The 25,253-nt window shown below is 39.4% G+C and overlaps 1 protein-coding gene across 2 annotated transcripts in view; it reads right to left on the bottom strand.

The window, feature by feature from the left end:
- The window catches only part of SLC39A12 (solute carrier family 39 member 12), a 37,668-nt gene extending 16,532 nt beyond the window's left edge, over nucleotides 1-21,136 (bottom strand). Inside the window, exons 1-5 of one of the 2 annotated variants that reach the window (XM_035545362.2) lie at nucleotides 20,867-21,136; nucleotides 16,610-16,891; nucleotides 13,006-13,213; nucleotides 10,672-10,874; nucleotides 2,007-2,178 (exon numbers count right to left, since the gene is read on the bottom strand). In XM_035545362.2, the coding sequence (XP_035401255.1) occupies nucleotides 2,007-2,178; nucleotides 10,672-10,874; nucleotides 13,006-13,213; nucleotides 16,610-16,891; nucleotides 20,867-21,136 (1,135 nt within the window). Of the gene's footprint in view, nucleotides 1-2,006; nucleotides 2,179-10,671; nucleotides 10,875-11,730; nucleotides 11,791-13,005; nucleotides 13,214-16,609; nucleotides 16,892-20,866 lie in introns of those variants that run through there. The other variant, XM_035545363.2, reaches the window with a different exon arrangement.
- Between the last annotated feature and the right edge of the window lie 4,117 nt (nucleotides 21,137-25,253).

Consider the following 25,253-nt stretch of genomic DNA (forward strand, 5'->3'; position numbering starts at 1 on the left):
GAATCCTGATTAATCTGTATGGGAGTCTTATGATGGAGGTAAAACTGATGAAAAACAGACATAAAGGAACTAATGCCAAAATATTCCAAAGCGTCACTTAATGTTTCACACTTTAATAGCACTGCAAGTGCTCAGCACCTCATAAAATCAGACAGTAAATTTCACAGATTATAGTAGGTTATAGTAGGTTATAGTAGATACTCATGAAAGGTCAGGCCTTGGTGACTTATCCAAAACAGCATAGCCTGTCAGTAAAATAGAACTGAGAATAAAATTAATGAGACTATGCTCAGGTCATTAGGTCACACGTAGGTCAAACATGAAGCCCTTTGTTTGTCTGTCTCAAGCCAGAAAATCTCTGTGGTCATGGAAATCTTCCTTAACCAAACAGCATGGGGAAAAGGGCTGTAGAAAGAGCTCTTACTCCTTCCACTATGTGTTTGAATAGTTCAGTTTTTCTCATTTACACAGATCTCTCACCTTTATGAGATTACTAAAATATTGGTGATTAGGCTGATAGTCTTAGAGTTGGGAGACTCTCATTCTAACTGTGAATCTGCTATGAACCTTGTATATGACCTGGATAAGTTCTTTACTTTGTCCCTTGATTCCCCATCTGAAAAACGGGCATATAAAACCAGTTAAGATTGCAAGGTGTTCAGGTAATGGGAAGAAAGATAACAAGAAAGAAGGACTGTCACCTTCTGGGGAGATTTAATGATTCACCCTATTTTGCATGTTTCTTACTCCTGTAACTATTCTTGGGATATACGCGAATATCTTCCGTGCCCTTATCTAATCTATTTTAATTCATGCTCATAAATTCAATTAATCTGCACACCATGGAATGATAGCTCAGCTCATTCCCATAAACTAACTAATGTGTCCAGCTTAAAGAACAGATATAATTTAGTGTTTGATAATGATGTTCCATAAGGATCATTGGCCAGCTAGGATATGAGAAAACTTTACTAGTTCCTAATGGATCTAGTCATCTAGAGTTAGCAATGTAGGATAAAGGTTACGAAGGCACTGATTTGTAGCCCACAAAACTTTTCTAGGAGCATCAAAAGAGATGCTCTCAGTGCAGGGGATTATTGTTACTCATTCCCTGTTGCTCGTCCCTGGCTCCCAAATCCCCTTCCAGAAATTAATGTTCCCTGCCATTGCACCAGCATACCTATGCATACCTAACCACTTCCCAAACTGTTACCCATTAAAAAATAAAATAAAATAAAATCATGATCTCAGATCAGATTCAGACTAGGGAATAGTCTGAATAGGGAATAGAGGAGAAGCTGTATCAGCAAAACCGGTATCATGATTCCATATCCCTCGAAGCAGTGGCATGTGAGGGCTATGACTGCAACTGGAAACAATCTGTTCGATTACACACTAATTCAGTTCTTTTTCTAGTTCTATCACACAACTTCTGCTGCCCATGTGATTGGCTTTCTTGTAGTTTTTCTTTTCACGATAGTATCCCTAAAGTTTCTCTGCTGTAAAATATCACAGTATGAAAATTCAGCAATGTTCACACAGAACTTATCTATATTAAGCAATTGCCACATCATTGTATAAAATGCCAGCTAATGTTGCATTGAAGCTATATATAAAATTAGTGTAATGATTCCAGTATAAACTTGGTGGAAATTGTGCAAAGCCACTGCCCAGCAACCCACTGATGAGGGCCTCCTATGGCTCATCTGCAGTCCTCTTTGAAATGGGAAAAAAAAAAAAAATCACCACCAAACCCATCACACATTAAAAAAGAATTCTGTCTAATATAAAATTGAAACCTTTGGATTCCTTCATTTCTCAATATAGTGTTATTATCTGATATGTATGCTATAAAATCAGAGTGAGAAATTACAGAGAACATAGATCTCATCCTGTTTTGGTTTAAGGTTAATAACGACCAAAATCTCTCCAAAGGCTAAGCCCCTGCACCCCTTCACCTGAGTTCGAACAACACTACATATACTGATAACAACAATGTAACTCACTTTCCAAAGTTGTTGGTGGAAGCTTTGACTGCTTGGATTCTGAAAGCTGACATGAACAACTTAATAGTTGCTGAATGATAGCTGGACTGATTTGCTTGAAGTGCTCCTTAGAAATGGATGAAGAACTATTTTTTAAAAATATCTTCACAAGTTCATTGGCAGAGAAACAAACCTATGTAAAAAGTATACAAAATTACTGAATATGTCACATACGTTTGCATTTAATGCTGAGGTGAAATATGCAATTGTTGAAGGACAGAGGGTTATACAACCTAGAAAAACTTGTTTTCCATATACGCTCTTCGGGTTAAATTATTTCAATAACTTCAATTGCTTCTAATTCTTCTTTTTCACAATTTAAACTTGATACTATTTTATATTTCAGATAGACCAGAATCTTTGGTATGAAGCACAATTTCTACTGAAGCCTATTAATAGCATCTGAGAATCTGACACAATAGTATCTCTAAATGTTTTATTACTGTACATGCTAACAAAAATATTTTAATGCTAACACAAATCACGTTCTTTGCTATTAGTGTAAAATTGAATGTCTTGCTCTGGATCAAGGCAGTACTGAATTTTGTCCAAGCTGCATGCTTGCATTTTTAGTAAGGTATGGGACTAAGCTGGTTTTCAAACTGTTTTAACAATGGCATATCACTTCAGGGTCAGTACACTAGATGCTACATACCCTAGATTTGATTTAAAGACTACTTAATTTTATTATGAGGCACACAAGAACTTAATCTACTTTTTGTTCTTTTCATAAAGTCTCTGTCAAAATTGGAAGTTTTCTTGTGAAGATTTATTTTGAAATATTTTCATGAAGAATTGTTTTTTCATCTACAAGTTGAAACTCCTGGTTAAAACATGAGCAGTTAGCATTAAAATAGTTCCAGTGAAAATTTCTTTAAGAACTTTTAGAAAGAAGTCCAGATCAAATGTTATCTCACTTATAGGAAAAATCTTCATTTCTTAATGTCATCTATTTTGTTTCTTTCACTTAAAATTGTCTGCAACTGAGAATCAAGCAATCCCTAAATATTATTTTTCTAGTCACTGGAATTTGTAAGATGCTTAGATAATTTTTTGTTTGTTTGGTTGGTTGGTGGGTTTTGTTTATTTGCTTTTAAGGACAATTATTATTTTAATAATAATAATAATTATAATTATAATAATTATAATAATAATAAATGTGATTATCCTTTCTTTTAAATAACCTAATTAAAAAGCACAGTCTTCCTGCCTTTGTTCATCCATTAGTAAAGTAAAATATGTCTTGTTGCTCACTAAGTTGAATGAATTGAGTACTGATACATTTAATCTGAATACCCCATTCAGATCTTCAGGTCAGTAGGTGATCTTGCTGCCCAGATTTATTCTGTCCTGCCTCCAAGCACAAGGACAGCAGGAAGAGAATTAGAGAATTCAGGAACTACTATATTAGAAGAATAGTTCAGTTTGTCTGTTCTAGATGGTTTTTGACTAAAAGTGTGCAACACCAATGAGTCATATCAACACTTGGAAGATTAGGTGATTATGAACAGCATCCCTCAAAGGTCAATACTGGTATAACTTAATGCCTTCATCAATGACCTCAGCGATGGAACAGAGTGCATCATACACACTCATGAAACCCTGTTGAGACAAGTAGTCAATATGGTGACAGGTATGGCTGCCATTCAAAAGGATCTTGACACGCTAAAGGCTGACAAGCCCTTCATGAAGATCAGCAAGGACAACCTTATGGCACCTCAAACAGAAAAAAAAAAAAAAAGAGCATCAGTAAAGGTTGGGGAAATGTAACTGTAAGGGAGCTTAACAGAAAAAGCCCCTGGGGTCCCGACCGGCAACTTGAACGAGTCACCAGTGGGCCCTTGTGGCAATGAAGGCTAACTGCGTACTGGGCTGCGTTAGCAAGAGTGTAGCCAACAGGTAGCGGAGAATGATTATTGCCTTTTATGCAGCACATGTGAGTTCACATATGGACTATTCCCAGTCTAATAGCCAGCAGAAGGAGAAAGATACTGGCAAATGGGGGAAGGCCACCAGGACAGCCAGGGTGCGGCAGCAAGGAGAGTCTGAGGATGCTGGGTTTGTTCACTTTGCAGAAGAGATGGCATGCAGGAGATCTTAACCTACTTAATGGGTGTTATAGGATAGATGGAGAGACAGCCTTCTCAGAGGTGTACAGCAAAAGGGTGAGAGGAAATAGGTATTAGATGCAGCAGGTGAAATTCCAATTCTTATTTAAATTAAAAAAAAAAAAAAAAAAAAAAAAAAGGGCAATAAAGCACTGGTGCAGGTTTCCCAGAAACCATCTTTGGAGACATTCGGAATTCAGCTGGACATGGCCCTGTGAAACCTGATTTGACTTTGATGTTGACCCTGTTTTGAGAAGGTTAGAGGAACCTATGATCATAAATCTTCATTTGATTTTATGATGACGAATTTTAAATGAAAAAAGCAAAATCTCGTCTGGAAAATACACACACACACACACACAAATAATCCTTAATACTCATTTAGTAAAGTGTTCTTGTGAGTCTTGGGGCATAAGGACCTGCAGCTTTTCCAGTTACCAGCCTTTTAAGCTTTATAACATAGGGAGCAAGACATAGGGAGAGTGATAGCGAAGAAAAAAGAAAACAGAATTTGCATAGTCATATGAAAAGCTGGCTACCTGGATGGATGGATTTGGTTCCACCCCAAAATGTTTCTTTAATGAGGAATCATAAATGAATCCGCAGCTATTGTGATATAGTTTAATGGAACTTAATATTATTGCTCTTATTAGATCTTCTACTACTTATTTGTTTTAAATGCATTTTTAAAATCTGTAGAGACAATAATGATTTAAAAAAGAAAGCAGTTACCTTTTTTTTTGCAATGGTGTTTCAAAATATAATTCCTATCTAAAAATCAAATTACAGATCTTAATCTAGTTAGCAAACACAAGCTGTAAACCAGTCAATGCCTCATATGTAGCAGCATCTGTTAATCATGGAGCACAATGGCTATCACAGATATGTGCAGAAAGCAAGAGACAAAATTAGCAACAACACTGAGACAAAAAGCTCTCTGATAGAATATGTCAAAGAAAATAGATATAGCTAAAAAGAAGAGGAATGGAATAAAAAATAAAAGCTAGGAGTCAATAAAGAGAAGAAATTCTCTTCTGTCCAGATGTTCCTTTGTGATTTCTCAGCATCTGTACAGAGTATTTGTCTCTCAGTTTGACTCCCAAGCCTCAGATAACTCCCTTGCACAATTGTCTTCCGATTTACAGTCAATCTCAGAAGTTCAAGAAATCAAAACTTGTGTTTTATAAGTTCTTCTATTACTGGAGAATGATTTTGCTTCTTGTACAAATATTATTACTGATATCTGAGCTTTATAATTTAAAATTAATAGGAAATAGACTTAAAGTGGCCTTCATTTAAAGTTATTTTGAGACCCCATTAAATGATTCATGTCAGCTCATCAGCATGATTCTGTTTTGTGGTCACCTGGAATGAAATCACTATATTGAAAGGATATTTACTCCCAAATACAATAAAATTATGCAGATAAACATCTATCAGAATGGCATTTAACCAGATGCCATTTGTCTCAGTCCCACATCATAAAATGACCATTCAGCAAAAGACAATTGCATGTCTCCAGGGAGAAGAAAAATTGCCTTTGAGTTAAGCTAAAGTGTGAAGAGTGAAAAACAATGGAAACATATTCTTTGCAGCATATATTTCAAATGTATACTTCAAAATATATACAGAGCTTATACTTTGAAGTCTCCAATTTCTGTCTAAGGAATGTCTTTCAGTCTAAAGGATGGAAATAAATTACCATCTTAATCACTGTTACCACTGCCACAAACATGCGGCAGTTCAGGTCTCCGGGTGCAGGGAGTGTCTGAGCCTCTTGCTGCCATCGGCGGGAGGCAGAGGGACTGCTTGCGTGAGGTGCGAGCAGGTGGACGACCTGGTCCGCATGGTGGCGGAACTCAAGGAGGAGGTGCAGAGGTTGAGGGATATCAGGGAGTGCGAGCGGAAGATAGACTGGTGGAGTGACTCCCTGCAGGACCGGTGGGAGAGGGACCGGGGTGAGGCGCCCCAAAGGGGGGTGGACCCCCTGCCCTGTTGCCATCGGGCAGAGGGAGGGGACCTGCAAGTTGAGGAGGAATGGAGACAGGTCCCCTCTCGACCTCGCAGGAGATGCCCTCCCCTTCCGGCGCTGCCTTCCCAGGTGCCCTTGAACAATAGGTTTGAGGCCCTGGAGCTTGAGAGACCGGTGGGTGAGGACGAGGTAGGAAGCCTGCCCAGGAGGATGCCTGAGGTGAGGAAATTGACTCCACGCCTCAGGACTGCCTCCACCAAGAAAGAAAGAAGGGTGATTGTTGTGGGCGACTCCCTACTCAGGGGAACGGAGGGCCCTATTTGTCGGCCTGACCCCACGCATAGGGAAGTCTGCTGCCTCCCTGGGGCCAGGGTCAGAGACGTTACCAGGAAGCTTCCAAACCTGTTTCGCCCTTCTGACTATTACCCGCTTTTGATAGTCCAGGCTGGCAGTGATGATCTTGAAAAGAGAAGCCTCAAGGCTATCAAACAGGACTATAGGGGGCTGGGACGATTGGTGGAGGGAGCGGGAGTGCAGGTGGTGTTTTCGTCTATCCCTACGGGGGAAGGGAGAGGCACGGAGAGGACATGGAAAGCTCACGTGGCTAATAGGTGGCTCAGAGGCTGGTGCCGGCACAGAAATTTTGTTTTTTTTCACCGTGGGGAGCTTTACTCGGCACCCGGCCTGATGGCCTCAGACGGGTCCCTATCTCCAAGGGGAAAACGGATCCTAGGCCAGGAGCTGGCGGGGCTCATAGAGAGAGCTTTAAACTAGGCAAGAAGGGGGACGGGGCTCAAACAAGGCTTGTTGGAGCCGTGCCGGGGGAAACAATGGCTAGGCTGGGGAAGAAGGCGATGGCCCAGCTGAAGTGCATCTACACTAATGCACGCAGCATGGGTAACAAACAGGAGGAGCTGGAAGCCATCGTGCAGCAGGAAGGCTACGACTTGGTTGCCATCACGGAGACGTGGTGGGACCGCTCCCACGACTGGAGTGCTGCAATGCCTGGCTATCGGCTCTTCAGGAGGGACAGGCAGCACAGAGGGGGTGGTGGCGTGGCTCTCTACATTAGAGAATCTTTTGATGTTGTGGAACTCCAGGCTGGGAATGATAAGGTTGAATCCCTGTGGGTTAGGATCCGCGGGAAGGCCGGCAAGGCTAGCGTCCTGGTCGGGGTCTGTTATAGACCGCCGAACCAGGATGAGGAGACGGATGAGGAGTTTTATAGGCAACTGACAGAAGTTGCAAAATCGTCGGCGCTTGTCCTCGTGGGGGACTTCAACTTCCCGGATATATCCTGGAAACACAACACGGCACGGAGAAAGCAGTCTAGGAGGTTTCTGGAGAGCGTGGGAGATAGCTTCCTGACGCAGCTGGTCAGTGAACCCACCAGGGGTGGTGCCCCGCTAGACCTTCTCTTCACAAACAGAGAAGGACTGGTGGGAGATGTGATGGTCGGAAACTGTCTTGGACAGAGTGACCACGAAATGGTAGAGTTCTCTATTCTTGGCGAGGCCAGGAAGGGGACCAGTAAAACTGCTGTCTTGGACTTCCGGAGGGCTGACTTTGAGCTGTTCAGGACGCTGGTTGGCCGAGTCCCTTGGGAGGCGGTTCTGAAGGGCAGAGGAGTCCAGGAAGGCTGGGAGCTCCTCAAGAAGGAAATCTTAACGGCACAGGAGCGGTCCGTCCCCACGTGCCCAAAGACGAGCCGGCGTGGAAGAAGACCAGCCTGGCTCAACAGAGAGTTGCGGCTTGTGCTTAGCAGAAAAAAGAGGGTTTATAATCTTTGGAAAAAAGGGCGGGCCGCTGAGGAGGACTACAAGGATGTAGCGAGGCTGTGCAGGGAGAAAATTAGAAAGGCCAAAGCTCATCTGGAGCTCAACCTGGCTACTGCCGTTAAAGACAACAAAAAATCCTTTTACAAATATATCAATGCGAAACGGAGGACTAAGGAGAATCTCCATCCTTTACTGGATGCGAGGGGAAACCTAGTTACTAAGGATGAAGAAAAGGCTGAGGTGCTTAATGCCGCCTTTGCCTCGGTCTTTAGCGGCAATACCGGTTGTTCTCTGGATACCCAGTGCCCTGAGCTGGCGGAAGGGGATGGGGAGCAGGATGTGGCCTTTGCTATTCATGAGGAAATGGTTGGCGACCTGCTAAGGAGCTTGGATGTGCGCAAGTCGATGGGGCCGGATGGGATGCACCCGAGGGTACTGAAAGAACTGGCGGAGGAGCTGGCCGAGCCGCTTTCCATCATTTATCGGCAGTCCTGGCTATCGGGGGAGGTCCCAGTTGACTGGCGGCTAGCCAATGTGACGCCCATCTATAAGAAGGGCCGGAGGGCAGACCCGGGGAACTATAGGCCTGTCAGTTTGACCTCAGTGCCAGGAAAGCTCATGGAGCAGATTATCTTGAGGGTCATCACGCGGCACTTGCAGGGCAAGCAGGCGATCAGGCCTGTCAGCATGGGTTTATGAAAGGCAGGTCCTGCTTGACGAACCTGATCTCCTTCTATGACAAAGTGACGCGCTTGGTGGATGAGGGAAGGGCTGTGGATGTGATCTACCTTGACCTCAGTAAGGCTTTTGACACCGTTCCCCACAACATTCTCCTCAAGAAACTGGCTGCTCGGGGCTTGGACTGGCGTACGCTTCGCTGGGTTAGAAACTGGCTGGATAGCCGGGCCCAGAGAGTTGTGGTGAATGGAGTCAAATCCAGTTGGAGGCTGGTCACAAGTGGTGTCCCCCAGGGCTCGGTACTGGGGCCGGTCCTCTTTAATATCTTTATCGATGATCTGGATGAGGGCGTCCAGTGCACCCTCAGTAAGTTTGCAGATGACACCAAGCTAAGTGCGTGTGTCGATCTGCTCGAGGGCAGGAAGGCTCTGCAGGAGGATCTGGATAGGCTGGAGCGATGGGCTGAGGCCAACTGTATGAAGTTCAACAAGGCCAAGTGCCGGGTCCTGCACCTGGGGCACAACAACCCCAAGCAGAGCTACAGGCTGGGAGATGAGTGGTTGGAAAGCTGCCTGGCCGAGAAGGACCTGGGAGTATTGGTTGATAGTCGGCTGAATATGAGCCAGCAGTGTGCTCAGGTGGCCAAGAAGGCCAACAGCATCCTGGCCTGTATAAGAAGCAGCGTGGCCAGCAGGTCTAGGGAGGTGATTGTCCCGCTGTACTCGGCTCTGGTGAGGCCGCACCTCGAGTACTGTGTTCAGTTTTGGGCCCCTCGCTACAGGAAGGACATGGATGTGCTCGAGCGAGTCCAGAGAAGGGCGACCAAGCTGGTGAGGGGTCTGGAGAACAAGTCTTACGAGGAGCGGCTGAGGGAGCTGGGCTTGTTCAGCCTGGAGAAGAGGAGGCTCAGGGGCGACCTTATCGCTCTCTACAGTTACCTTAAAGGAAGCTGTAGTGAGGTGGGGGTTGGTCTGTTCTCCCATGTGCCTGGTGACAGGACGAGGGGGAATGGGCAAAAGTTGCGACAGGGGAGTTTTAGGTTGGATGTTAGGAAGTACTTCTTTACCGAAAGGGTTATTAAGCATTGGAACGGGCTGCCCAGGGAGGTGGTGGAGTCGCCATCCCTGGAGGTCTTTAAAAGACGTTTAGATGTAGAGCTTAGCGATATGGTTTAGTGGAGTACTTAGTGTTAGGTCGGAGGTTGGACTCGATGATCTTGAGGTCTCTTCCAACCTAGAAATCTGTGTCTGTGTCTGTGTCTGTTATAAACAACAATTATTTATTATTTAATTTTTAGGATAAGGATGATGTCATCTGTAATGAACCACTGTCCTTCAAACTCCTCAAAGAGGGTACTGGCTGGCAGCTAAAGTTCTGTCTTACAGACTTCACACATTTTCTAAAGGGGGCTTCTGGACACCATAGGTGGATAACAAAAGTGTTTGGAAATATACTTCAGTTTACAAAAGCCTTTTTTAAAAAAAAGTCATATAGAACCAGGGGAGGTTTAGGTTGGATATTAGGAAGAACTTCTTTACTGAAAGGGTTGTTAGGCTTTGGAATAGGCTGCCCAGGGAAGTGGTTGAGTCACCATCCCTGGAGGTCTTTAAAAGATGTTTAGATGTAGACCTTAGCGATATGGTTTAGTAGAGGATTTGTTAGTGTTAGGTCAGAGGTTGGACTAGGTGATCTTGGAGGTCTCTTCCAACCTAGATGATTCTGTGATTCTGTGATATATTTCACTTAGTACATAACCAATTTTCTTTCTACAAAGGGGCCCTATAAATTCTGAGACATAAGAATGAAAAAGATATGTGAAAACGTTGAAGCCACACTCCTCTGTCTTGAAGATGATTCTGTCTAATACTGATCATTCTCTTAGCCCCTCCCAACAGTTTACAGCTTATGTTCATTACATACTCAGCAGTCATAAAGATCTTCTGCCTATTAATATTTAAACAAATATAAATAATTAAAAATAAAATTTGGTATCTATGTGACTTTCTGAAATTCATAATTAAAAAAAAAAAATCTTGAACTTTTACCACTGAAATTATGTGATTACCATAAAAACATAAAAATAAAATAACCTGATCCCAGTCTGTGTTACTTTCGTGATCTTCAGAATAACCTTTCAGATAGTCTTCTTTTGTATAATTTTCTTTGACTGAAATATTTCTGGTTCCAGTATCTCTACCTGTCATACTATAACGTCTTCTTTTGTGACTGTGGAATTGTCCATTTACTGTGCAGGTCTTTCTGGCTGTAAGCACATTCAGGAGTTGTTCTAGATCTGGTTATTTATCAAAAAAAAACAAAAAACAAACAAAAAAAAAACAGGAAATGTTACTATGGGAAAACACACATTTAAACAGACAAAACCTAACATAGTTGTTAAAATTTTGTTAATATTAATTCGATTCCTCATTCTAATATTTTTCTCTCCTCAGTTTGGTACTGCATGTAATTTCAGTTTAACACCTCTAGAAGTTCAAGCCACTACATATTCAGCATTTCCTTCTTTGCAGTACCACACTGATAATATTTTGCCTATGGCTATGTCAGGGGAAAAGAGATGTGACTGAAAGGCAGTTCATATTCCTCTACCAAAAACATAACTGAGTGCAATGGATGTGTCTGCTAATGAAATGCTTAGTTTTATGAGGAGCGTGATCCATCATTCCTTATTTTTCCCTTCCATTATTTTCAGTCTGGTTACTTTCCTTCCGCCCTTAATTTTCAAGATGAAGTCATTATGATTGTTTCTGTAAATCCATGTTTGTCCATTAAGAACATAAGCAGTCCACAAAATTTCAAAGGAATTTAGATCAATGAGATTAAAAATGTTTCCATGTGATAATCCTCTATTTTTTAATGTTATTATTCAGAAAGAGCAAATGATATAATCTTAATAGTAAATCTTATAAAAAGGCTTGTGCTCAGTTATCTGTCTACTTTCTTTGTCTTAAACAAACAGTTCTGAACACAGCTCAAGCTACATTTGTTTTCTAAATTTAGTCAACTCTAATTTGTTGTGTTTTTTTTTTTTCCCACGCTGCCAATTTCTTGCTTTTTCCTCCAGTTTCTATTATGAATTTAAATAAATTTAAAGGAACAATTTAATTAACTTAGGCTTAAAATATACTTACACAGTAACAAACCAGTTAAGAGTACTTTTCAGCTTCTCTGAATGACATTCTAACTCTACTAACCATAAAGGAAGTCTTTCTATTGTCTTCACTGGGGACTGGATTTTACCATATATAGCTATTTAGAAGCACTGTACCCAGCTGGCTCCATCCTTTCTTGTGAGTCAACTATTTTATAAGATCTACATTGGCAATTTTAAAGGAATGGTTTTGCTGCAAAACTAGTTTATGCAAATGCAATCTAGGTTTAGGACTGAGGACTTTGCTCTTTGCTTTATGATTTACTTATGTGATTCAGTATAGTTCTTTGCACTCTAAGAGTGGTAAAACATGTTGACCTATGCTTAATTCAACTTTTTAAGCTGTTTTAACACTTATTTAATGTAACTTTTAAAAAATGCTTTGAATATCTCGTAAGTGTTGCTTTTAGCAATTACCACAAAGAAAAGTAGGTATCTTATAATAGCCTTCTAAATCCATAGTAGGCCCGAGTTGATGGTTTAGCTTTTTAAACTGCTAAGCATCCAGAATCTTTTACAGGACTTACTAGCAGCTACTGAGAGCTCAATGCTTCTATTATTTTATTTTATTTTATTGGACCACTTAGAAATCTCAAATGCATCTATTTATTTATGGTCAAGTAGCATTTCTAATATGTCTAGCAATAGAACTCCTGAAGAAAATGGGTCCTCACATCAGAAGGCAGGTAGGGAAACACAAACCATAAAGATGTTTTAAGTTACAGTAGGCAGATATCAGAGATATGTATATCAGGTGGATATATATTTGCTCAAAGAAGAGTGGACTGCATCTACTACTTCTCTTCTGGGGGTATGTCTGCAGTGAAGTGTGAGGGACTAAAGTGCCTAATCTGGCTACCATACATGAATTATCCCCTCTACCACAAGATTAATCTTGTGATATAGTTACAGTAGCATAATGAACTGCATAAAGAAGCAATGTAAATGAAGCCTTAGCAAACTGCCCTCACAGCTAGACTGCCACCCTCGGAGTTCGGACTACACTGAGAAACTAACTCATAAATTCAGATGACAGTACTTACTTAATAACCACAGTAACAATATTTTATACCTCCCAGAGAATTATCAAAGAGCTTATTTTCTAAATTTAGATGGGTCTACTTAACAGCTATAAAATGAAATGGCATTTGATGAAAAGGCTAAAATGAAGTGCAGAAAGTCCTTTAGGCATTTAAACATAGTTTACATAATATGTGTGTTGCGAAAGGCACCTAAAGATGAATAAATAGCTTACCTGTCACTTGAAGCTCAGTGGTACTGTTTAAAGAATTGAAAATGTATTTCATAAAAAATTCTGGAGAGGGCAAACTTGCTTTCCCCATACAGACTCCTTGGAGAGCCAGAGTAATGATTAAAGCAGCCAGGCGTGGAAGAGTGTTTTCATCAGCACCATCTCTGTCCATTATATCAGCATTTTTCTGCAGAGTACTCACATCAACACACTGAAATCAGGACAAAACAGCATGAAGACAGCCCTGGTCACCTCCATTTAAATAATAAGAGTGACAGGAGAAGAAACCGGAGAGAACATTTTCACTAGCAGCCAGGGTAAAAAACAAACAAGCAAACAAACAAAAATAAACTAAGATTAAAGCTGCAGTTGACAGCAGGACAGCAAATAAGAAACAGAGAACAGTTTCAGGAGAATGGGGATAAAATAAAAAAATAAAAAAATATTATATGAGGGAGAAGAAGTATAGCCCATCATTCAGGTTGTTTTTCTTTAGCAGTATTTTCATGTTGTTTCTGCTATTCCTATGTCATCCTCAATTGCTTCCACAACTAACTCCAGAAAGTGGCGGGAAAGGGAGAAATTTTTGTTGAGGTATAAGTCATTTACTCAAAAAATGTAATTTCAACTCTATATCAGACTTCAGAAAGAATTTTCTTAGTGATTTTCATTCCCTATTTATTAAATGAAATCAATAATTTGTTATGGGGCACTTATCTAGGGTGATATGGAAAACCATTATTCTGCAGATAAAAGGTGATTTCCCTGCTGTGTGATCAAAGAGGTGCAGTAGACAGTCATATACAACACCTATGTGTGTGGGTGTGTGCAGGTCTGAAGTGAGGGAGCAGGCTACAGCTCTCTTATTTACCTGGAAATGTATCCCTGTTTTCCTCTATTTCTGCCTTTCTTGTTTACTTTCACTGCAAATGCTTTGGGTTTGAGAGAAACAACAACAAAAATGGAGTGAAAATTATAAAAGATGATTTACCTTTTTCCATATAAATTAAACTGAAGAGTCAGCTAAATGAGCCAATACAGTGTTCATTTATTTTACATATACCCATCTGTCTATATATATGCCTTAAACACTGTGGAGAGGAGGCTAGCATTTTTTTCCTGTCCTTCCATTACACATTTTAATTTCCAGAACCTGAAATTTCATCTCTCATTTGAAATTTTCACCTTGGCAGGGTTGAGAAGTGGGCCTGTGCAAAGCTCATGAGGTTCAACAAGGCCAAGTGCAAGGTCCTACACCTGGGTTGGGGCAATCCCAATCACAAATACTGGCTGGATGGAGAATGGATTGAGAGCAGCCCTGAGGAGAAGGACCTGGGGGTGTTGGTTGATGAGAAGCTCGACATGAGCTGGCAATGTGCGCTTGCAGCCCAGAAAGCCAACTGTATCCTGGGGTGCATCAAAAGCAGCATGGCCACTTCTGGGCGAGGGACAGGATTTTGCCCCTCTGCTCTGCTCTTGTGAGACCCCACCTGGAGTGCTGCATTCAGCCCTGGGGTCCCCAGCATAAGGACATGGAGCTGTTAGAGTGAGTCCAGAGGACGGCCATGAGGATGATCAGAGGGCTCGAGCACCTCTCCTATGAACACAGGATGAGGGAGTTAGGGATGTTTGGCCTGGAGAAGAAAAAGCTCCAGGGAGACCTTATAGCAGCCTTCCAGTACCTAACGGGGGCCTACAGGAAAGCTGGGGAGGGACTCTTTGTCATGGAGTGTAGGGATAGGACAAGGAGTAGTGGTTTTAAATTAAAAGAGGGGAGATTTAGATTAGATATAAAGAAGAAAATCTTCACTCAGGGGGTGGTGAGGCACTGGCACAAGCTGCCCAGAGAAGCTGTGGGTGCCCCATCCCTGGAGGTGTTCAAGGCCAGGCTGGATGTGGCTTTGAGCGACCTGGTCTGGTGGGAGGTGTCTCGGCCCATGGCAGGGGTTGGAACTGGGTGATCTTTAAGGTCCCTTCCAACCCAAACCATGACTCTATGATAAATAATATATTAGCTGTTATGACTGAGGATATTTTCTGTGAAGACAAAAACATATAAAGAGGCTCTAAAAATGCCTTTCTTCTATCACTGTCTTACATCATTGGCCTTTCCCATTACACAAGTGTTGTGATTCTAAGCATTAGATAGCCTATAATGTTTTGAGTACCTTTCATTAAAACAAAAAAACAAACAAACAAACTCTTCCCCCTTCCCCTCATCCCCCCCCCCACCTTTACCCTCATGCCAGTGAGTGGTAAAGGCTCAGATACAGAAGAGACTTAATAATTGAATATACTGCCAGCACAAACAAACAGACCACACAGTAAAGCACTTTATGGATTGTTGTTCTATCTTGACATGCCAAACACCCAACAATGTCTCTTTACAGTTGCCCAGATACCATTGGATTTTTTTGGGAAATCAGCACGTTCACCAAGACTTAGAACCAAAAGTACGGGTCAATGAATAATTTATGATGGGAAACGATTACACAAAGAACACAGAAAAAGGGACCGGAGGCCTTCAGCATCCTGCTGCACAGCTAAGACTCCTCACCATCTTCCGCTCACATAAGAAACTCCTACTACAGTATGACATATATTAAAATTCAATGAAAAAAAAAAAAAGTAAATTCAAAGTTTGCAATTTTAATTTCCAAATTTAACTATATATCACGAGCAGATCTAAGGGGCTTCTCACAGCAGGTCAACTTGTACTTTAAGAGTTATCTAATCAGGCAAAACCTTATTTTATTGCCCTTTACAAAGAAAACAGTTTTTTTTTTTTAGATTGTGAAATCATGAATATTATCTTATTATTTTATAGGTCCTCCTTGAGATAAGGAATACTAAATAGTGTTGAGAAAACTTGGTGCCTGTTTCCTGACTTTAAAAGGATGTTTTCATTTTAATATACTCAATAGACTACTTTAAAAAATAAAATAAAATAAAATAAAAATAAAAATTAACATTTAAGCTTATCTGTATCAGTCTTTCTGCAAGGCATATTCATTCTTGCAGATAATTAGATGTGTGTCCCAACTAAAGGAGGCCATAAGATCTTTGGACAGATTCCTCATTCCACCTTACTTTGGATGGACATGGAAGTAAAGGTTCTGGCAAGGATCGCATCACAGCAGACTGATTTATCATTTTTGTTATACCGCAAGACCAGTTTTAGAACTGCTCTGGTTTATACCATTTAGGTACAATCATTGGTAACATACCTATGCTGGCAAATACAACAGGTAAGAAAGCATTTCTGTCCTTGAGGCCAAGTGCAAGATTTTGCATCTATGCAGCTACACTCTTTATAGCTGCCTTAAGCGAAGCAATTGTTTCTAAATTATCTACTGGGAACGGTCCCTAACATGATACTTCCCTAACCACTTCTCAGCAGAATCTGTGGAAGTGTTAGGTAGCACATGACAAAAGCAAGTCAAGAAGGCTAGCATTGAGCAACATGTACAACAAAAGACCAACATTTAGCCTGTGATCTCACACTGCTATTTACCAGTAGTCTGGAGAGCCATCATATAGACCTGACATCTGAACTAGCTTACAGGCTTATCAGTAGCAAATATGAAGTTATTTTAAATTTCTTTACCTGGGTTTCAGGAGTTTTAAAATGTAGCTTTACTGCAGCTAACGTATCTTCTGTTTCATTCCATGAAAAATAATAACAGTCTTCATCATGCCTTAAACTGAGCATACTCTGTAGGTAAAACTTATAATCCTTATTACTCAAGCTGACTTCTGAAGAACACACATCTTTATGATGAAGAATGTAGTAGAGGAGAATAAGAGAAATTCTCTCAAATACTTCTTCACTGAGATGGTCTTCTAAGCCTCCACCGGCTATTAGTAACACAGCATCTGGTTCGAGGCACTGCAAAAAAAAATTAAAATAAATGGAAATTCAATTCAAGTAACACATTGCCAGTCATCTGCAAATTTGATTAGTGAGGGTAATAGGAGAATTCATCTCTTAAATATAAGGGATCAAACCTAAGACTATGCAGATGCAGGTTGATGGATTTACAGTAGGAGGGCATGTGTAAGTCATTGCAGTTCTGTTGCTGCAAGATCATGCCTTGTGTCTTTTTCCAGAGCCCCTTCTATTTTTAAGAAACATTAAGCATCCAAGGGATTTAAGATTTACTACAAAACAGAAAGAATTCTGATCAAAACTTCACTGTGGAGAATTGAAAGTCTTCTACTGGCTTCAACAGATTTTACCCCTGGTTATAAATATATTAGATAAGGTCTACTGCTTAATCATATTTTCACCTCTGCATGCTGTATGTGTTTCTGTTATGAGAGAAAGACCATATCTGCGCTGTAGTTAATTCAAGGTATGTGAACAGTTACATCATATTCAGTGCGCTGTTAAGAGACTTAACTGATCTACAATCATATCTATATCTTTATTTTTCCTCAGTGAATCCTGATAATTGGAACAATTCAGTTCATTGCAGAAAGTCATCTCAACATCATTTAGTCCTCTAAATGGATTTCAAGAAGGACTGAACTGATACACTCACTCTATGCAGGCTTTCTATCTGAGCAGTCATAGATTCAAAATATAATTATATGTATGTAAAACTCCATTGTTCTTGATGCAACAACATTTTTCCAGAAATTTTTGCCAGCTCAAACTAAAGTTAGTCTTTAAAACTAGGCCAGAATACCAATAGGGCTCTAAGTCAGGCTACAGGAAATAAGATAGTGAATTCCAGAATAAAGAGTCTTTCTTGAAGAGGTCCTGTAACTATTGTCATTCATTCTGTAGCTAACTTATTTATTTATTTTCCCAACTGGCTCTTTCCAACCATTTTATAGCCATGCCAGCTAATCTCAACCACTGTGGCAGAGCAGACAGACTGTACGTTTGTGAGAAGACACTACAACAAGTGAAGGTACCACAGAAGGACCATAATTACACTCAAATAAATTCATGAGTCCTAGACAGAACCCATTTTGTCAGACTAAATTGTTTATGGCTACAAGCACGATGTGTTCAGCAGTGTGGCTCACCTTGTATGTTAGTTCATTTTCCTACACAGAAGCAGAGTAGAATCAAACACACATTGTCGTATTCAGAAGCCAATGTTCCCTGGAGGAATTGAGAGAGCTGCCACATTTTAATAGAAATAATTCCAGCAAAAATTGTCACAAATAATCTAAAAAAAGAGAACTGTGGATGGTAATCTCCAAATTAAATATTTATACTCATAAGATAGATAGATTAAAATATGTTCCACTGTGCCCTGCCTAAATTGTTTATCAAGATCTAGAAGTTGAACTTTTTCAAGTATATGTCTCTAAACATTAGTATTTGGGCTAGGAGAAAATAACTATTCTGTTTTCTGTCTGTAAAGACCTCAAGTTAGTTAACTAACCTTTTCAAATACCCAACAGTAGTAGAGTAAATATCCTGCATGTAGTGGAAAGATTTTCAAAGGTTTCTATAACATTTCAAAACCCAGTAGGGATAAAGTTTAATAAAGCAAGGCTTTTGTTTGCTCTTGCAAGGAACATAACTGAAAAGGAAATTGCTTATTAGAAGGAATCAGGTGCATTGTAAAAGATGCTGTTATTCCATAGTATATGGTCAGCCCATAAAAGGTAATTGTTACGGAGATATCAGGAGAAAATAAATCGGTTCATCACATCTAATTTTGCTGTCAGAAATATTTTATAGGCGTAACCTCCTCCTGCATGGTCTTGGTTTAGAAAAACTTATTTGCCAAAAAAAAAAAAAAAAAAAAAAGAACCCAACTTTGAAACTGGGAACCATGAGCTGACTTTCTTTGTTTGAGACCAGAATTTATTAACAAAAAAAAACAAAAACAAAAACAAAAAACAACAACAAACAAACAAACAAAAAAACCACCTTACAATTGCAGGAAATATATGCCCTTTGTGTGCTTAGGAGATAAAGGATTGTTACATGTTCAAGAGCTGTCAGCCCCTATCTAAAGGGTCTTGGGAGCCAATATGTAACGACAAGACAGAAAAGGGTCTAAAAAGTGTTAAACTTCATTAATTTTAAATATCCATTGGAGACATCATTAAAAAGGAAAAAAATCTAAACCCAAAGTCATCCAGTATGACGAGGATCCTGGATTTAGAAGGGAAAGTATAGTCTGAAATCAATTAATTATTCCCAACAAGCATGAGAAAGAAAATGCCAACGTGAGGTGGGGTATTCTGTTTCAAATTTTGGAGATCTTGAAAGACAGGACTTCTCACACAGCTTTTGCTATCTTGGCTTACCCAATGTTGTTAAATCATATTGGAAGACTTCAACACAGCTCCGTGTGGGTTGCATGTGACTGAAGATTCCATCTCTCTCTCATGGTTTTTCTATTGTGAACTGTGTTCATGTGGCACTGCGGGATGTGTGCAGTATTACTGATACATCCAACACAGAAGTACTGGAAATGGTGAAATTTTTCATGTTTTTGCCACACAAATTTTCCAAGATGAAGCCTAAAGAGCAGGGAAGTCCTAACCAAAGTAATCCCCAGAAAAGTTTCACTTCGATTTCTTCCATTCAAGGACACAGTGGTTATGCTCTCCACAAAAAGATCACAAATAGAAGAAAATCTATGGCAATCCAAAGAAGCAATACAAAGAGGGAGAACAAGAAAGCCTAGACCCCTGTTTTGTGAAGTTTAGAGACATCTATATCCATTACCACTTAATACTTTCTCAGATTTTGATCTGGGTCCATATTTATGTAAACTGAGGAAAAGCTCTTGCATCATTTCTTTTATAAAAAATACCCATAGGGAATAACTGACACCTACATTGTTTATGTATGAAATTTCACATTGGGGCTCATATAAAAAAGGAGAACATTTGAAAGAAGAGACAATTAAGTGAGTAGTTGTCTTCTGCACAGGAGAAAAATATCTCCATTTCATCGGCTTGGCTGATTGCCAAGAATAGTATATTCTCAAAGCAATCACTTTTATGAGCATCCTTGTAATTCTGATGTAAAGAGACAGTCAGCTGTATGTAGGTCACTGAACCAAGCCAGAGCTAGAGTAATGTTAATCAAAGCCATGACTGACCAAGCCCTTTGTACTTCCTTTCAGTTAAGTCGCTCACTTGTCACTGTCTCCCTCCTACCAGAACCTATGATCTTATTACTTTTGTTCCTTTTCTTGTTCAAATGTTCAAATGTTCAATGTTCAAATCAGGAATCCGTTCTGAAAATAGTCTCAATTCAACTAGACAGCCAAACGTTCTGTGAAACTGTACCTTGGACTATTTCCAGTTTCAATTTGGATTTTCAGATTCATTGTTCTGTCTTTGATTTTCCTTGACCTGAACTGCTTACCAAAACCTCCCCTGAATCTTCAACATTTCAGTGAATTGGCAGGTGAATCTGTGAGAATCCTGTCTGTTTTTTTTTTATGAACTAAATCTACAACAACAACAGAAAGTGACAGATCTGGTGCCCAGTTTTTACCTATGTCTTTCCACAGTGGAAATCTGTACCCCAAATTCAAGCTCATGACTTTATAGTTAGATAAGAGTTAAAATAGAAAACCTTTGCTGGAAAATAAAGACCTGAAAACTTTAAAGGAAAATTATTACTGTTATGTGACTGAACCATGGGCTTTTTAAGGCATACTTGTCGTGTCTGGAATATCTCCTCTTTACAAGATCAAACAATTAACATTAATAATTTACAATGAAACAATTAAAATGGGGACTATCAATTTTTGGCTGCAACAATGAGTCTTTTACATGTTTAGGTTTTGTATTTAGGAGGGTTTCACTCTAATAAAGAATTTTAGAACTCACTGACGATCCTGTAAAGATATCCCTCATTAATTGAAGCACTAACCAGATTACAATCCTCTTGCATGCCATAAATCCGCTGTGGGCACTCAGCTCTCTCCAGTAACATTTTGATCAGTTCTCGTGAGTGGTTCATGTGGAGCTCAGTGTTGTCAGCTGAAAGAACGCGTAAAACTTCCATCAGATAGCCTCGGCTGGGAGCATAGCTGCCATCCTGCCCATGCTCTTTCCCAAGCTGTCCTTCAGCAATGAGCACGCTGAATATGAAAGCAGAACATACCACCCCAAGAGCTGGATGCTTGGTCAGAGAACACATCTCCTCTTCCTGCAGTGCGTGATATGCACTGAATGTTGGACTGTTGTTTGCACTTCACAGCTTAAACTTGAAACCTGAGGAATCTGAATAGTAAAGGGGAAAAAAACCCCAACCCCTTAATTAGTGTGAATGCAATATGTTTGAAAGGATTTATTAATTGGTTGGCTAAGCTGATTTGCAGTGACAAGCTGTTTTTGAACAACAGGGAGCCTGTAAGGGCTTTGCAGCCTGGAACAGCAGGAAACTAAGACAACCATGGCCTTAAAATTTCTGTAGAATTACCAATAAGAGGTTGACTCAAACTGCCCTTCCCTCCTCATAAAAGTGAAGTGTGTGGTTTTCATTTCACTGTTATGTTATTGCATTCACCAATAATCCTCTTCAGTAAGAACAGGAAAATACTGTAGCTTTCACTTTCATTCCGTTATGAAATAGGTTTTTAATAGCAAAATAGCTGTAAATAAAGATTACTAGTCTAATTCTGATACAACTGCATAGTAATTATATTACAAAGCAGCGATATAGAGCAGGTTTTATTTTCAAAACACTTTATCAACGTTACCAAACTCCAGCTGTACAACACAAAACAAGAATGAACAGGATGTACTTAAAGGTTAGTGCTATTTTATGGTCAGAGGAAAGTTTCAAGACTGACGTCGTAATTTCATTCATAGAACTCAGTGAACAAACAAGAAAAACACATCAGAAGCAACAAGTTCAACTTTTTAAAACTCTAGATACAAAAGACATTTTGTACTGTAAATCTGTCTTGACACTATCTTTCCTAATATATCATTACCTTTGCTTTAATAATAATCTATCCCAATATGGAAGAAACATAGAAAGAGTTTCACTTCTGTTCTCCACAAAGACATTTTCACTCTCTTGATGCTGGCAGCAATATACATTTGCAGATGATAATGCACATGTGTTAAACAGCCACACACACGATCAGCATCTTTTAAATACAATACGACACGTGTGCTTTATTTTAAAGGAAACTCTGCTAAATCAGTATTTAAAAAGAAAAAAAAAGACTGCTGAATTCAAACCGGCATTAACTCACTAACTAAAGGTTAGTATATTTTAGACGCTAGGAAATCTTTTGATATATTCATATTTAGTTATAGTTATATTTACTGTTAGCATTTATGAATACGTATCATTGTTATGGGGATACATTGATTTCTAAACATTATTTCCTTACCTTCTGAAGGGAAAAAGAATGCTTGTGTATCTAGCTTTGTGGCCTTTTGAATCCTCAGAAGTATTTAGCTGCTGGAAGTCCAATGTTTTTAAAATTCTTGATGGTGCTCTGGAAGCTGGAGAGGATTAGTTTATTGCTGCCTTGAAAAGTTTTCAGTTGCTATGGAGAGAGCTGCTCTTAAGGTAACAATGGAGGTGGATAGGAATTAGTACATGTTCTTCTTGGCAAGTTCTAAACATCACAGTATTTCACATACTTTGGTAGTTATCAGTTTATGTAAACAGTCCCTGCTTTATTGTAGCAAACAAGATGTATAAAATATATTGAAGAATCTTTCATTACAATGAATAATACATGCAAGCACCCTAGCTGTTCTCTATTTTACCACATTATCGGTGCAATTTCATAATGCACCTGAATTTCTTCTTCAATCAGAACTTTCTATCTTTTTGCAAATACCAGAACAGAATAGAAACTGAAATCTTTTCAAGCACCTTCATTAAGAAAATGCTAGTTTCTGGGGGGAAACACTTTCCATCAAGAACAGGCTCTTTCATCCTTACTCATTCTGTACCACAACTGCACCAATTAAAAAAGGGTAACTCAGACTCTGGTGAAAAGGAAAAAATACATATTCAGGTTTTCCTGAGGGATGCTGTTGCAAAGTTGACATATATGTCGCCATGCTGTTACAATGTCATTGCACTGGAAGTTAGTGAAAACTCATGACTGACAGATTTCCACAGCAACAAGTACAGCAGTCATATCATTCTCCCACCTTCCAAACCTTCAGCGTGGTAATGAAGAATTAGAATCAAATTTGTCTCTTCTAATCCTGTGAAACAGTAAGCCTGCCTACCTTACTAGTAATAGAAATGCTGTAATTCTCTTTAAAGCCATGTTGACAAAATCCTGAGTTCTAAAATGCTGCTAATGTTTCTTCCAAGGTGGTCATCTGAAAGGGAACAGTCCTGTATTAGTAAAGCTGAGAGCTGGCAACAGACACTGCCAACAAAAATAAAAGAAACCAACTACAGCAGCTTAAGTGAAGTGCAAAATGTAAACAAATGTTCTCAAAAATACAAAGTAAAGTACATGGAACTATGCACAAACTCTTCTGTGATCAAAGCTGAGCATTTTAAGAATCACTATTAGTTACTCAAGTACATAAACCCCCCAGACATCAGTATTAAAATACATTTTATTTTACCTTCCCAAATTCCTTTCTTTTTTTTTTTTAATATGAATGACTGAAAAGCAGAAACACATAAGACATATCTCCTCTAGCCTTTATGTAATTTGTTCTGTGAAACAAAGCTAACTACATCCACATTTGTTCCACTAATAAAAATAGTTCCTCAGATAATGAGGGAATAGCTTCCAGCATTTAATTCTGTGGATTGCTCAATCTTGAAACAAACATAGAATAGGTTTATCAGTATATAATTTGGTGGTTTGTATGTAATTACTAATTGAAACAAAGAATTTATTCTATCCAATTAATGTGTATAAACAGGGGGTGAATTGCTTCAATTTGAGAGAAGCTGACATTTAAAAAACACACATTTGATGATTTATAACTATTGAAAGCTGCTGAGAGAAGATTTACATAATAATACTGGCAACACCTTACACATTAACATTTATATTACAGAGTGATGGTAAAAGGAAATGTTCATTATTACATAACATATCCATTAAAAAACAACAAATAACAATTGGTAGAGGGTACTATGACTGATTTCAAAGGAGAATTCACTTCCCTTTTTAAGGCTAAGTGTTGCAAATCTTCGTCTCTGGCTTGTAAATGAGTTCCTCAGAGGTGGCAAAGTTACTGATGGGGACTCAAGCTTCCACCTCTGCTTTTACCCCTTGACAAGGCATTGCCTCTGCTTTCTGTCATAAGCTGTCATCAAAAAATTTTTCTGTCAGCACAACACTTGGAGGACTACCTTTAAAGTAATTTCTAAAACCAATTGCTAACTCCTCTTTTGAAACCTTTCTGTAATAGCATTGTTCCCCTACAACCCACCCATGCTGACACCATTCACCTGATAAAATGGGATATTGATAACAGAACCATGTAGATGCCTATTATAAGATTGCTGAGATAGAGAGATTCAATGATACAGTTTAATGACTCAAAACCTCACAAAGCACCTCTCATTATCATTCTCTCATTTGTTATAACAGTCTCTGCCATTTTGGCTTAAAAGTGATTGCATATCTTTTGGTGATTTCTAAGGGGGGGAGGGGGGGGTGAGAAAGTCTGCACAACGCTCATAATCCAATAAGCCCTCAGCTACTGCAGAACTGGGGTAACTCAAATCCACATAGCCTGCCATTCTAACACGACAACAGATTATATATCGGAACCAGAGGTACAGTAAACTTCCTGATTAAATAAGCAAATGAAATGTTTTTGTTTTTTTTTTGTTTTGTTTTGTTTTTAAATCTATTCTACACTTAGTTAACAACCTTTGCATGCTCAAGCAAGGACACGAGGTCAAGAATTTGCAGAGATAAACCACTATTTTAAATCAATTTGAACATATACCATGGAGGCATACTTGCAAGAGTAACTGATTGCCGACAGACACTGCTGAGTGTTGGAGGAAAGTGAGTAACAGAAAAGAGTGAAAAAAAAATAGGAACTTCTCAAAATTTGTATTTTATTTCATGTTTGGTATCATGACCTCAGACAACTCTAGAGCAAATCATCTTCACATACAAATGCAATCTTTTATGACTTTTAGTGAGTAGGAGTGAAGACAATTTCCCACTAGCATACCAGACGCAGAACATAAGTACATGCAGCAAGCCGTCTTTGGTTACAGGATTTTTATTTACTTGATTTTCACTTTAAGTGAGCCAACACGACTTACCGCACCTTGTCTTGTTGTTTCTCCC

This window comes from Cygnus atratus, chromosome 2 (assembly GCF_013377495.2).
Source record: "Cygnus atratus isolate AKBS03 ecotype Queensland, Australia chromosome 2, CAtr_DNAZoo_HiC_assembly, whole genome shotgun sequence".
Classification (NCBI taxonomy): Eukaryota; Metazoa; Chordata; class Aves; order Anseriformes; family Anatidae; genus Cygnus; species Cygnus atratus.